This window comes from Sesamum indicum, linkage group LG7 (assembly GCF_026168435.1).
Source record: "Sesamum indicum cultivar Baizhima isolate 11 linkage group LG7, ASM2616843v1, whole genome shotgun sequence".
In the NCBI taxonomy this organism is placed as follows: Eukaryota; Viridiplantae; Streptophyta; class Magnoliopsida; order Lamiales; family Pedaliaceae; genus Sesamum; species Sesamum indicum.
Window position 1 is genome coordinate 6,548,371 of NC_142663.1, and position 14,915 is coordinate 6,563,285.

Here is a 14,915-nt window from a genome sequence, read left to right on the forward strand (position 1 = left end):
AGTACAGTCATAATTCAGGTGCCCCACAATCCAGCCACCACTGAGTACAGGGTTTAGCCCTAGCCCATGCCCTCTTATCGTAAAGCCTTAGAAAGGTGATGATGATTTCTTCTTTTACACAACCCAGCATAAGCACATATTCAAGATGCGAACACGAGATCTCTTATAGAAAATTTTTGTGTCCAAACTATGGCCTATCCCTTGAGGACTAGAAAAGGCGATGATGATGATGAGTGAAATGTTGCCCTAAAGATTCAGGGCAACAGACATTTTGGTGCCAATTGAACCCAGAAAGAAGTAAAAAAAAAAAAAAGAGAGGAAAAAAGGCGACCGAAAAGATAATAAAACTGGTGATGATTGCTGCCAAGACTTTCACTAATTATTCTCTTTATTGACGTTTAGCTGCTCAATGCTTTCCCCTTACAGCTGTATGCTTTGCAACTAGACATCCCCTTTTTTCCTGGATTTGTTTTTATGGGTCTTGCACATGTGCATCAATGCACTAATAATTATGTGTTTGTGCTGTTGTAATAACGTTTGATTGACGACTTTGGCGGTCTTGAGTTCCAATCTCCTCGTTGACGGTGTCTTGAATGATTTTATTAGTTATATTAAGAGTGATTAGTCTTGTTATGTATTCTACGGTCCGAGTTAAAAATTATGAGGTCTTGACTGATCAAATTTGAATTGAAATATAAGATGTTAGATCTTATTTTAGTATTTTTATAAAGTTTGGGAGGCATTATGATGTTCTTGGTTGTTTGGAAATTGAGAGCCCATGTCAAGAACATTCCGAGGTTGCAAATGCATATTGGGGTGATGCGTAAAGATATTTTGGTAATTTATACATGGTATAATTTTGTGGGTGAATCACGACCACTTATTTGAAATTTGATATAATTATAAATATCTTATTGTCATTTGAAAAAATTACAAATACTCTTTTGATTTTAATCCTAACAACGAACCCATTCTGTTAATCTCTGCATGGGTTGTCATCCAATTTTTATGATAAACTGACCAAACTGTCTTTTTAGATTATGAATTATGTTCTTTTAGAATTTTCTAAAATATTTTTATGCACCAATACGCCTTATAGAATATTTAATTTACACAAGCTCAAATTTTTTTTTTCGTTTTTTCAGTATTGTTTTACTAAAGAAATAAATTCAGCAATGGTAAAGTAGTAATGTTTACCTAACCATAAGGGCACATAATTATTCTCATTTGAGGAGGTATTTGTAATTTTTTAAACAATATCAGAGTATTTATAATTACGTCAAATCTCATCAAACAAGGTTATAATTCAGCTTAACTTTTTTGTTTAAACAGGAAATGGTAACTATAATTAATTCCTAACGTTCCAATAAAGATACTCCAATCGAATGTTGATTAAACACACAAAAACAAGTTGACAAAAAGTGCTTATCAATTTATTGCTAAAACTCAGTTGAAAAAGTATTTTTGATTTATAATTTTTATTTTTAAATCATTTAAATTAAGTTGGTTTCAACCTATAGTTACTAATAGTTTTTTATCAACTTCTGGAGCTCATTCGTAGAATTATAAATATCAAATTATTTTTTTGAGTACTCTAATTTCAACTTCTTCATCTTCTCCTTTTTGTTCACTTTTTTATTTCCACTCAAAACGCATATTTGATCTGTTCAATCACAGAGTCGATCGAACACTTCGTGTTCTCTTTCTTCATTCATATATTTACACACAATACATATATATATATACATAACTTTTACATAGATGGGGTGTCACTTGTGTGTATATTACATAAAATAAAAAAAAGTAGAATAATATTTAGAGTTAAAGATCCAAAGCTCACTAACTAGTGCCAATCGGATCATCACATCTTATTTGATTCCTAAAATTCATGCTACATAATTTGAAAATTGTGAATTTGAGTCCAATAATTATGAGTGTCTCTTTACTTTTGTAATAATAATTACTATTCTTTTTTATCTCATTTAAAAATATTAGTTGATCTGAATTATTAATACATTAATATAATATTTGATTTAAATATATTAAATAAATAATTAAATATATATATTGTTTTAAAAAAAGGTTAATTATACACTTTTCCCCCAAAAAATTTAAGATTACACCATCCCATCCGAAAGTTCTTTATTAACACCTAATTGCGAGTTTGAAGAGAAAATACTGACATCAATAAAAAGAATTATATAATTTTCGAGTTCATTCAATATTCTCTTATAATTATTTTTGTACTTGTAACAGGGTAAATATAATATAATATATATATATATATAAAGTCAAAATTCTGTAATTATACTATATAAAATTCTCGAATAAAAAACAGTCGTTTATAAATGTAAAAAAAAAAATTACACTTTTGGTGCTTTTTCTTTTGTCTACTTCCTATGTACGAAGTAATATTGATATTATTATTGTATTTATTTTTTTATTAAAAAATAATATGCAACAATAACGTTCATCTAATGAAGAAGGGCATGCAGCACACAGAGACACGTGCGTGTGCGTTAGTAGTCAACGAGTAGTGTAAGCAAACAGCCAAAACAGTAGCACGTTTGGTACCAAACTCTTCTTACCAGATTTGTGCTTATCCCACCCCCAATTTCTCTATTGATTAGGGTTTTGACCATTTGACCCCCCCAGCTGTTTTCCAACGTCCTAACCGACACCGTTTCGTCTCGTCATCCCTTCTTGTCCTTATCTCTTCACACGACCAGGGGCATTCTTGGTATTTTCGGAATTGTTGTTTTGCAGACATACCCACATGAAAATTCCAGAAAATTTCCCCAGCCACCAACACGCGCTCCCTTTCTTTTTCTTCTTTTGGTCAACAAATAAATAAGAAATTATAATTGAATTGGTTTGATTTGAAAAAAAAATATCCTACATCAGATTACAATATTATTTCTGTAATTTTTAATTGTATTTTTCATTTCATAAAAATATTACACTAATTTTTCTTATGGGGTGTTTTCGTAACTTGTGAAAAACATGAAGTGTTTATTTAACTTAACTTAATTTTACAAAATATCGATATAATTTACCTTATAAATTATATCAGTAATTCAATTTTATTATTATAATAATTAGGTGGTTCAAGAGTGACACTTTATTATTGCAAAAAATATATTGGGAATTGAATTTTTGAGGAATTTTGAGAACTAACTTTGATTTCTCCTTTAAAAAAAAAGAGAATTTCATAGTCAATTTTTCTATTTGTATATAAAAGGACCATTTGACCCTTACATTGCTAAAATAGAAAATATTAAATAGATAAAAAAACGGACTTCAATCAATATATTTTGTCTTTATATGAATTTATGGTGATGAATTAAGAAAAGATAATTTCAAATCTTATCAATTTAAATTAAGAATTTAAAGAAAAATGATAGTTTTTGCCCTTTATTTGGAAGTAATAAACAAAATGGAGGGAGGGCACAATTGTCTTTGCAGAAAACCGGCTGGGGTTCAAAATTCCCAACTCCCAAGAGGTCCAATAAACGACAAAGCAATGCAAGAGACGTAGCGAGTTGCTCCGACAAGTGTCACAGGTATGCAGATCGCTCCACGTGGACGGCCGGATTGAAGCTAGTGGTATCTTCACCGCGAAGAAGAAGCTGTAAGCCTGTCTCCCATGGCCTTTAACCACAGTTACAGAAAGCCCCAATTCCAACCATGGTTACCTACCCGCCGCTACTTTGATTTCACCATAGTAAACAAGCTTTGTTTAATCAGTGATGACTCCTACTACTATTACCAATAAACAATTCAGTTCAAATCTCTCTTTTTGTTGTTTTCTCTCTCTAGCTAGATACCAACAAACGGGAATACTAGTACAGACAAATTAATTTCTCTTGTTAGTAGTAGTAGAAAGCAAGAAATCAGTGTTTGAAGCAGCCGTCGTGTTTGATGAACATGGGGAGCTTCACCGGAGTTGGTCGCTGCTGCTGAGTTGAACCGGCGTTCCCTTTTTTTGTTTCGTTCGAGAGAGGAGTTTGTTTATTTTTCTTTGGGATTTTCGAGGGACTTTAAGTTTTTGTTAGATTTTGCTACGAAATCATCCTTCTTTTTGAGGAAGAGAGACGATTTCCGAGATATTTATATTATATATATATGTATATTTTAGCTTTTTAGCTTCTGGGCTCAAACTTCTTTGCTTTCTTACAAAAGAGTTGTTGGTAGAATGGTCCGTCTTTTTCAGCTGAGTTGAAGTTTTATGGTATTTGATGTAGTTATGGGAATAGCTTCAGCTTTTTTGCTGCATTGATTTTGAGTTGAAGTTATAAAGTCTTGAGCATGCAAGAAACCATGGTGGAAATTGAGAATTCCTCACCGTTATCAGTGTCGCCGGCTTCTGGAGAAGCCCATATTCTCACAGTTGATAATCAAATAAAAGCTGATCAATCAGCAGAAACAATCCTGCAGCCCACCAAGAAAAAACGAAGTCTTCCCGGAATGCCTGGTAAAAGAAAAGTTCATTTCACTTGGGAAAAAACCCGGATGAAAAGTTGAGCACAAGGGTTTATGATTTTATATCTGAAATTTTTAACTAATTTTTCATGTGTTTTATAGATCCGGACGCAGAAGTGATTGCGTTATCACCCAAAACATTACTCGCTACAAACAGATTTGTATGTGAGATCTGCAACAAAGGCTTCCAACGGGACCAGAACCTACAGCTTCACCGGCGGGGCCACAACCTGCCGTGGAAACTCCGGCAGAGAACCAGTAAAGATATAAGAAAGCGGGTTTATGTCTGCCCGGAGCCCACTTGCGTTCATCATGATCCCTCGAGAGCCCTCGGTGATCTCACCGGAATCAAGAAACATTTCTGCCGGAAACATGGCGAGAAGAAGTATAAGTGCGAGCGGTGCTCCAAGAAATACGCAGTTCAGTCCGACTGGAAAGCCCACATGAAAACTTGCGGAACTCGCGAGTATCGTTGTGATTGTGGGACTTTGTTTTCCAGGTGAATTTCTTCAACTTTTTAACTCTTTTTTGCATAAAATGATGGCAGACAACAGCGCAATTTACAGCGTTTCCATCTCGTGTAGGAGGGATAGTTTTATAACGCATAGAGCGTTCTGCGATGCGTTGGCTCAGGAGAGTGCGAGGTCTCAGCCTTCGGTGCTGCCGACTTCAGGCGGAGATATGAAGGTTAAGTTGGTTGAGCCTCCGCCACCTGCGGCTTCCAGTCCGCCGCCGCCGCCGCTTACTCCGTCGACCGGTGTGTTGTCTCCGGTTTTGTCCATTCGAAGTTCTGGTAAATTAATAAGAATCTTTATACTACTGTGCTTAGTAGTGTTCTTTATTCAGAAGTACTTTGACGACAATGATGCTCTCATTTGGTTACATTTTTATCGTACATATGTATGTCTTAGAACTAGGATTTTACATATGTCTTGAATGGGGTTTTTCTTGATTTTGTTCATCCCAGGATCAAAAATCGTTTGTTCATCAGAGAGTCATAAAGTGGTGGGATCCACAATTTACTAATGTTGCATGATTAGGACCATGTTTTTATCCTTTTTTTTATGATTAGTTGATTACTTATGCACACATTGAGCTGGTCTGTTTTGGTTATTTGTGTGTGTGTTTTTGGTGTGGGGGGTTTTATATATCTTTACTGTTGCATAATGTAGCTCAAAGATCGAAGTGTGATTAAAAGGAGATTGATTTCAGAGAGAAAGGAGTGTATGATTGCATGGGCCTTTTACTCGAAAGCTTTCTTTTTGAGTTCAAGTTGTTGCATATTGGGATTCAGAATTTAAAGGGATTTTCTTTTCAAAAAGGAATCTTTTTCTCTTGATCATGTGATCTTTTCTCCTCCGTGTTTTCTTTTTCTGTCAGCAGCAGAATTGCCGGAAAATCACTCTGCCAACTTTCCACCACCACCACCAGGACCAGCAGCTTTAACAAGTTCCATTGCCACCACCATCACCACTACTACTCCAGCTATAGCCACGGCCACAGCCACAGTCACCACCAGCAGCTGTTCCACCTCCGGCAGCAATGTCCCCGGCAACGGGACAGTTTTTGCCCATACATTCAGCTCATCAGCTTCGGGACTTGGTCAATCATCACAGGAACCAGCATCTTACTCCAGCATACTCTGTGCAATGGCTGGATCACACCAGCCCGCCGTTGACCCAATGTCACTCTCATTGTCTTCACCTTTCCACAGCCCATCGCCTCTATTCTCAGCCACGTCTCAAAGTCCTCAACCGCACTATGTGTCGAGGCCGCAGCCAGCACTATCCGCAACCGCATTGCTGCAGAAAGCGGCTCAGATGGGTGCAACATCATCCAATCCTTCATTCCTCCGTGGCCTCGGGTTGGCTCTGCCGTCTCCATCCGACCCACAAGAGAATACTTCAACCATGGCTTCTACCTCGTCAACCACCCCAACACATTGGAGCAGCAGTGTGAAGCTTGAAAACAACTCGCTCGCATCCGGGCTCGGCCTCGGGCTTCCATCTAGCGGATCTTCAAGTTTGAATGAACTGATGATGACCCCATCAACTCTATTCGGCAACAAGCCCGCGACCCTCGATTTTCTCGGGCTAGGAATGGGAGCAGGTGAAGCCTCACCGGGGGGTTTCTCTGCCTTCTTGAGCTCAATTGGTGGTCGTCTCAACATGGCAACAACTGCTTCGTTCCCCGGTGTGAGACCGGCCGGAGAGACATGGAACGACTCGCCCGAGCGAAAGCCTTCCATGCTATAGTTGGTCACTTAAGTCGACGTCATCTCGGTTTCCGGGTGTGCTGCTACCGGAATTGATGCTCAGATTTCACAGGTGAAGTCACTCTTCCCCACTTTGAATTTGAGTTGGGGAGTTGTGTATAAGAAGTCTCTTTGATTTTACTGTATGCTTTTTTACTTCACAGTTAGTATGTAAAAATGCAACTGCGCTTCAAGTGTATTATACCTCAACAGATTACTTGAAGTGAAAATCCAATTTTCAAACAGTGTCCTGTCCTGTCCTGTCTGCCTCAATATGAGCAACAAATTGGATTAATTTTTTCATTTATTTTAAAAATGAGATGAATTTAACTATAATTTTGTTTTCATAATTAATTATGAGATTGTGAATTTAAAATCATTTCTTATAAGTTGATGTTTTGGTGAGCTCATTTATAACATTACAAGTTTATATATCTTATGAAGATTCTTTTTAAATGTAAAAGATGTTAGTCCAATCTTATTTTAATTTTTATTGAATAAAATAAAATAATGTGGTTTTATAATATGTTAGTGGTAACGAGTTTGTAATTAATTTGAGAAAGAGTTAATTTGTTAAAAAGAATATTAAATACTTTTGAACATCTTACAAAACCATCAGAACGTCCTTTCCACTTGTGAATGAGTTCATGTGATGTATTGCAATAATTTTTATCTTCAAAAAAAATGAAAAGAAAGCTTACGATTCCAATGTTTTAAATTTTTTTTGTAGAATTTCATATTTAAAGTAGATGTCTGAGTTTTTAAATAACTTGAATAATTTTAACAGTAATTAAATTTATAATTTTACATATTTTATATTTTAAATAATATTTTATTTGCTATCTCATCTAAGTATATTATTTCTTTCACATGTTATTATTTGATTAATTAATAAAAAGATTTTTTTTGGCAACAATGTTATTATTTGATTAATTAATAAAAAGATTTTTTTTTGGCAACAATGCAAGTTCAATTATTGCATATGAATAAATAATTATATAATTTAGTGGGAGCATTATTAAATTGAATACATTATTTTTTTAAAAAATGATATTTAGTCAAAATAATTATTAGTGACAGGCAATAAGTAAAATAATAAGTAAAAAGTTGTATTTTTTAATATAAAGGGTCAAAACAGTTTTTATAATTTAAATTTATTTTACAAGTAATTTTTTCAAAACGCTATTCATATAGACTTTTTATGATTTTCGAAAATCATATATTATTTTTAATATCTAATGAATGTGAGTGTAATTATTTTAATTGGTTAATATAATATTTAAAAACATAAATCGCAAATTAAAAATACTCATATTATATATTATTATAAACAGCCTACCAAGAATTTGGACAGATGATGAAGTGGCAACCGTAATAATGACGACCCAACAGCGGTACGGTAAGATAGTTTATGGTAAAATGATGTCTATTTAGGGTAAAAAGCAAATGGGCTGCAAATTTCTGTTTTTGAGGCAGATAAATTGGTCTTTTATTGGCAATGCCATATGTATTTTCCCTTTCTCCATTTGGACAAACTTACACATTCCCTCATTCATTGCCCCAACCTCTTCTGTTTTTGCGCCATTAGTGTTGGGAAGATTCGTCGGATAAATTATAACGAGCTTTTTTAATATTTATTATAATTATAAAAATATTTTTTTATTATTTGAAATATTATAAATATCTTATTATGATTAACATTGTCTAACAAATATCTTCATACAATGGGTTGTCACGACGGGGTGTTTGTCGGACGTTGTAATTTACCCAAAATTATAACCAACTATCATAAAATTTGACATAGCTATGAACATAATTTTGTTATCAATATCCTTTAATAAATGATGAAATTATGTAATTTTTGAATAGAATCGTCAGTTTTGCTTTGCTGTATTTCTTTTTTTAAAATAAAAATTGTAAGGTAATCGAACAAGACAAAGTTTGAAGAAATTCATGACAACATTTTAGTCAGTTTTTCACAAAAAAAAAAAAAAAAAAAGAAGAAGGAATGAATGAAAATTTAATGGATTTTGAGTCAGTTGTTGGACGACCATTAAAATTAAAAATTATTTATAATTATGTCAAATTTCAAGAAAGCTTTTTGTAATTTATCTTAGTATTATAACAAGTTTGACAAAGATTCTTGAAATTGATATTTACAACATAAATTAGTATTGTATTGGATAAATTACATGACACTCCCATAAAATTAGGTGTAATTATGCAAACACCCTGCTACTTGCAAAATTGCAAAGTACACCTCCTAATATTATAACTGTAACTTATATCGACACCCTTTTAGAGGCAAAAGTATATAGAAACACTCACCGAAATGAATTGCATTGGCATTTTCTTAGGGGTTGTATTTATAATTTTGTAAAAAATATGTAATATTTGTGTAATTAGACTTAATTTGGGGATGTCGATGTAATTTATTCCATTATATTTTGAGCCAAAGCTAACAATTCCATATTCCAATTTGCCCCCAATTTTTTTTTTCTATTCGATTCTACTTTTGTGTATTTATTATAATATAAGATTTCATATAGTAATTGAAGAGGTGAAAAATGTTGTTTCTTTTAGGGTAAAATACACTTTGCCCAACTGAATTATTTTTGATATATCATTTACCCTTTAAATTAATAAATATATCACTTACCCCTTCAGTTGGACAAAGATGCCCTCATGCCTTAACAATTATATTATTTCTAATATATTTTAGGATTTTGCATTTTAAATTATTATCAATTTATTTTTAATCAACTTTTTTAATAAATAAAGAATTTAAAATTAATATATATATACAGTAGATACACAAAAAATATAATATCACCAACAACTCATATATGTTTTTTAAAAAGAAATAAAAAATATATATGCTTAATCAAAAGTTCAATATTTTTAGAAAAATAAATAAATATATTCTATCATAATCTTTAAAGAAAATATATTCAAAAATTCGATACGTAATTACTTATTTTTATCTAAAAGAATAAGTAGTTAATAACTTAATTTTGTAACCAAAATTAATAAAAGCTTATCATAATTTTTTTTATGTAATTATTGTACTCATTCATTACTTAACTTTGAGTCTATAAAATATAATAAAATTCAAACTATTTAATCCACTGATTATATTAATAAAAAATTATTAAAAAATTCTCCGAATTAAATATACATATATAATATAAGGACAATATTGTCAAAAAAATTTAATTATAGGGAGTAAGTGTTACATTTATTAATTTAAGAGAGTAAATATTACATTAAAAATAGTTCAGGTGCAAAATGTATTTTTACCCTTTCTTTTATCATTGTCTTATTATTCTTAAAAATAAAACACTAAAATTAATATATTACGTAATTTTAAATTAATATAAGTATTTTCTTATATTAACGGTCCTCTATCAAATACCCCTATAATACAATGTTATAAATGAGGTCTTTATTAGATGATTATTAATTTTAGACGAGCATTTATGATTTTTTAAATAATAAAAAAATATTTATGATTATAATAAATTTAAAAAATATCTATTATAATTTATTTATTTTTCTTTATTAAGATGAGATGAAATTACAAACGTCTTAATATTTTGGGGTCAAAATTAAATTGCATCTGTTGACAAAAAACAGGTGTGTTAAGGGGTGGGGTACCTTACCAGGAGAGGGACAGAGAAGAACAGCTAGAGAGTGGGGACATGCAAGTACTTAGATGATGAGGAGAGGGCCGAATTGTCAAATCAGCACTTAATTAACACCACTTTTGGCTATGGGTCCTCAATTTAATGCACCATCTTCTTTTTCAGACACCCCATAGACAATAATACTACAGTTTTTACATTGTTTTTCTCTTCCGACAACTATTCACTCCTTGTCATGATATTATAATGACATAATTACATTTCCACCCTAAATTTATGCTCTATTTATATAAATTATCCATGTTTTTTTACTTAATTATAAAAATCACTCGTGACCATAAAGTATGGATAATTTGTAATGATATCGACGTTTTTTAAAGATGTATATGTAATTTTTCAAAAAATAAAAATAATTTGTGTAAATAAAGCATAGGACAGGAGTATAAATGTAATTATTGCAAATATAATATGATATATATGGATATTATTGTATTTCTTTTTTATTTAATTTTATATATATGTGTTATAAGATATTATTGTTACATTAGTTGTTATATTTGAAAATATCGATGTCGATTATTACTGATGATTAAATATTAGAAAGTATATAAAGATAAAAGGAGACATATACTGACATTTATGAAATTCGGATCTATAATTGACATACAACACTGGCAATTATATATATTATCAGTGCGTCATTTTTATACATGTGTCATCAATAGTTTATAGTAATATAATTTACGTGAAAACCACATTTGGATACTTTAAAATGATTAAAATACTTCCAATTATAACTGTTATACATCAACAGAGTTGTAGTCGTGTATAAAGAATTTGGGTCATACCGATTCAGCCTAAATTGGAGTATGTACGGATTCAATAAGACTGTACAATCAAAACTATGTAGATAGTTCACATGAAATCGTATAGTATGGCATCCTCCATGTATGACTTTTCTACCCTAATTTTTGTTACAAGCTTAATTTCTACAATCTCACTTACTTAAAGGTCAAAGAGCTGTAATAGCGGGATTTTTCCCTGTTATTGTCATGAGTTCTGTCTTGCGGGATTATTTGGAGTTTATTGAAAGATATTCAGACTTGATCCAAAATAAGTTAGAGTAAAAAGACTTCACAAATTTGGACTCGGATCGATATTATAGAAATATGTTTTTGCAATAATATGCAAGCAACAATTGTTGCATAATTCTTATTGGAAATTTTGGTATAATTATACATATATTTTTTGTGATTTGAGAAATTATATTTAATATCCTTAATGTTTGATTCCGTCCAATAAATAAGTTATTTGTTTAGTCAAAATTTACTGAATTTATTAATATTTGCTAAAAGTTTGAATGGAAGTCTATATTCATTCCTAATTGACTTATTATTAATTTACTGCATGTAAAACAAATATTTTCTAGTCCAACCACCCTTATACATCTTTACACGTGCTAATGCATTTGATAAAGTACATCTTCACCCTTATAAGGTTAGTTTGATCAAAAGATTTATTTAACCCTCAATAAGTTAGTAGTAAATCAGTTCGGGGTAGACATAAATTTTCATTCAATTTTTTTTTTCTTCTAATATCAGCAAATTTCAAAAATTTTGACTAATATGTGGATCTATTTGTTGGATGGAAAAATATCAGAGGTACTATATGTAATTTTTTAAAATACAGAGGTCTAGAGCTCATATCAACTTTTTTCGAGAGAGAGTGGTAAGTGTATGAATATAACAATATCTCAAAAAATTGAATAATATATCAACTCGATTAATACATTAATATAACTAAAAATAAATTATACTAAATTCCCATAAATCGAAACAAAGTAATAAAACACGTAATAAAACTCGAATTTATAACCTCAAATTTTTTCAAATGGGCTCATCTTTAGACATCATTGGTGCAGAGTCATATAATTAATCAACATTGAATAGTGTGTGTTTCCTTATGTGGCAACTGGCAAAGCCCCTAATATAGAATAAGAAGAAACAAAGGTTTTTGGTGTAAATAACAAGTACTCATCATTGGTCAGCAGCTGCTATCTGCTGCAATAAAAATCATTCCACTCATGTAATAAATCAACCATCATCTTACAGTCTGTTCATAATTTCACATGCCAGAACTTTGATTTTTAATTGAATATGTTGGAGATATATACATATATAATTATATATATTTAAAAGAAAAAGATAACCAATTCAAAGAGTTTAAAAATTAAAAATAAATATAATAGTTTATAATTCATAATGACATTTTAATCGATCCACAAAAAAAAAAAAAATTTGATAGAATTCTAACAAGGACCGATGGGTTGAGCTAGTAATTATTGGACGACCGTTGATCAAGTGAGAATTGATAATTTTTCAAAAAATAATGAGATATTTGTAATTATATCAAATTTTCAAGGTGCCCGTTATAATTTATCCTAAATATGATTAAAAAAAGGATCAAACAATAAAAAAATTGTGTCTGCATTCAAAATGCAAATATAAAGCGCTCAAACATAAAGCGAAAATGTTGAGTATTTACTAATTTCACAAAACATTATATGCTTTAAGATGCACAGTGGGTCGGATTGGATCAGGCCAACCCAGTGTCAAAATCCAAATAAAAAGGTTGATTGGTTTGACCCAAACTAACTTGGGAACGGGTTGATCCTATGTATTGATATTTGAGACACCAACCAACCAAATCCAATAGTCGAGGACCACCTCGTCGTGGGCTGGGTTTGCTGGGTTTTTTTTTTTATTTTTAATAAAATAATACATTACATATAATTTTTATTCTATTCTTTCAAATTAACTATTCTACTAAGGTTTTTTATACTTTTAAAATTTTACACCTTTATTGTTCATTTTCAAATTCTTAGTACTTTTTTCATTAATACTCTTTTTTTTTTTTTTTCAAAATTTATTTTAAGTTCTTTATGAATTTGTTATTATCTAAATTACTATTGTAAGCTTATTAGTCATTATATTATTAAGTTCGTTGTACAAATCTTAATATTATTTTTGTAATTATAAATTTTTATGTGATTTAATTTATTATTATTTATTTGATAAAATAATTATAAATTTAAGTAATTATTCAAAAAAACACCTTAATTTTGTAACAGAAAAATTAAAAAAAGCATGCCACTATCAAAATTAAAAAAAGAACACCTTAAACATATCAATTATTAAAAACTTTATTAATTTAATTAAATACTTATTTTATCAATTAATACAATATACAATTAATAACTATTATAAATTAATTAAATGGCCATAAACTTCAGAATTTGGGCCCGAGTCTGGGCTGGCTATCTGGAGATGATCCAAGAAATTAGATTGAGCGTTCGTGGCCCAATTTTAGAAACTCGCTAAATGGACTTCACACTACGAGAGGTCGTTTCAAAAGAATTGGGATAATTACACTACGCTACATAATCTATGATTTATTTACATAAATTATTTATAATTTTTGCATATTTGTAGACTATTTCTGATAGTGAAAAATGAGGTATAGTTTGTGCGGGAAAAAAATGCAAGCAACCCCCATGTGATGCAGAATAGCAAATTACTCTCTTATGAAAAAAAAAAATTAATTTACCTCCTTATATTTTTTTTAAAATAATGCAATTTATCTTCTTAAACAGGAAGGTAAATTGCTTTATTTTAAAAAAACACAAGGAGGTATATTGCTATTCTTTTCATGGAGGGGTAATTTGTTCATTTGTAATATCACGGGGGTGGGGGGGGGGTAAATTGCTATTAACGCGTTTGTGTGATGATGTTGTTATTTTTCAAAGGTGCAAGTATAATTTTTCAAGCTGTATGGATGATTTATGTAAATGATATTGAAATTTATTATGAATATGTCTGTAACTATTCAAGAAATAGGAATAAATATAAATGCAACTATTCCTAAAAGAATATTGCATGTTTCAAGAATGGGCTTTTAGAATAAGTCGCTTCTCCAAAAGTGTGCATCAAGAGAGTGAGAAATTAATATTTTTATTTTTCTAAAATGTGCTATTATGCACTCTCAAGATCTGGAAAAAAAAAATTATATATCTTTACCTACAATAGACCATCACGAGAGAATACTTGTTAGACGATTATTAATTTCAGAATAATATTTATAATTTTTTAAATACACTAAGTCATGGTAATTAATCTCACATAACAGAAATTCAAAAGAGATAAAGATGTTTATATATATATATAAAAGTAATAATAAAAATAGTTGAACAAGACAAAGCATAAATGTCAACAATGAGACAATGAATTCGACAAAATGTAGTTCTATAGTTTGTCTCCATTATACACAATATCAAAATTTAATGATAATAATTATCTTTCCTTCAAAAATATACAAAGGGTTGGATGGAGATTTGAATTATTAATGTATTGAACGATGTAATAAATCATAAATTATTGAAATATGGGTTGCATTAAATTGAAAAATGAGGAGGAGGGTAAAGTAGTCATTCTTGTATGTGGCGGGGCATGAAATACGTCGGAAGTGAGTATCTATCT

General features: G+C 30.7%; 1 protein-coding gene across 2 annotated transcripts; it reads left to right on the forward strand.

Moving 5' to 3' along the window:
- The first annotated feature begins 3,664 nt into the window (after positions 1-3,664).
- On the forward strand, positions 3,665-6,981 carry LOC105166165 (zinc finger protein GAI-ASSOCIATED FACTOR 1). 2 transcript variants are annotated; one of them, XM_011085411.3, is made up of 4 exons: positions 3,665-4,474; positions 4,585-4,981; positions 5,067-5,275; positions 5,863-6,981. In XM_011085411.3, the coding sequence occupies exons 1-4, from the start codon at positions 4,309-4,311 to the stop codon at positions 6,735-6,737; spliced, it is 1,647 nt and encodes a 548-aa protein (XP_011083713.1). In that variant the 5' UTR covers positions 3,665-4,308; the 3' UTR covers positions 6,738-6,981. The 2 variants fall into 2 exon arrangements, with proteins under 2 accessions (XP_011083713.1, XP_020551047.1); XM_020695388.2 differs by having other exon boundaries at positions 3,668-4,474; positions 5,866-6,981.
- Positions 6,982-14,915: the final 7,934 nt, after the last annotated feature.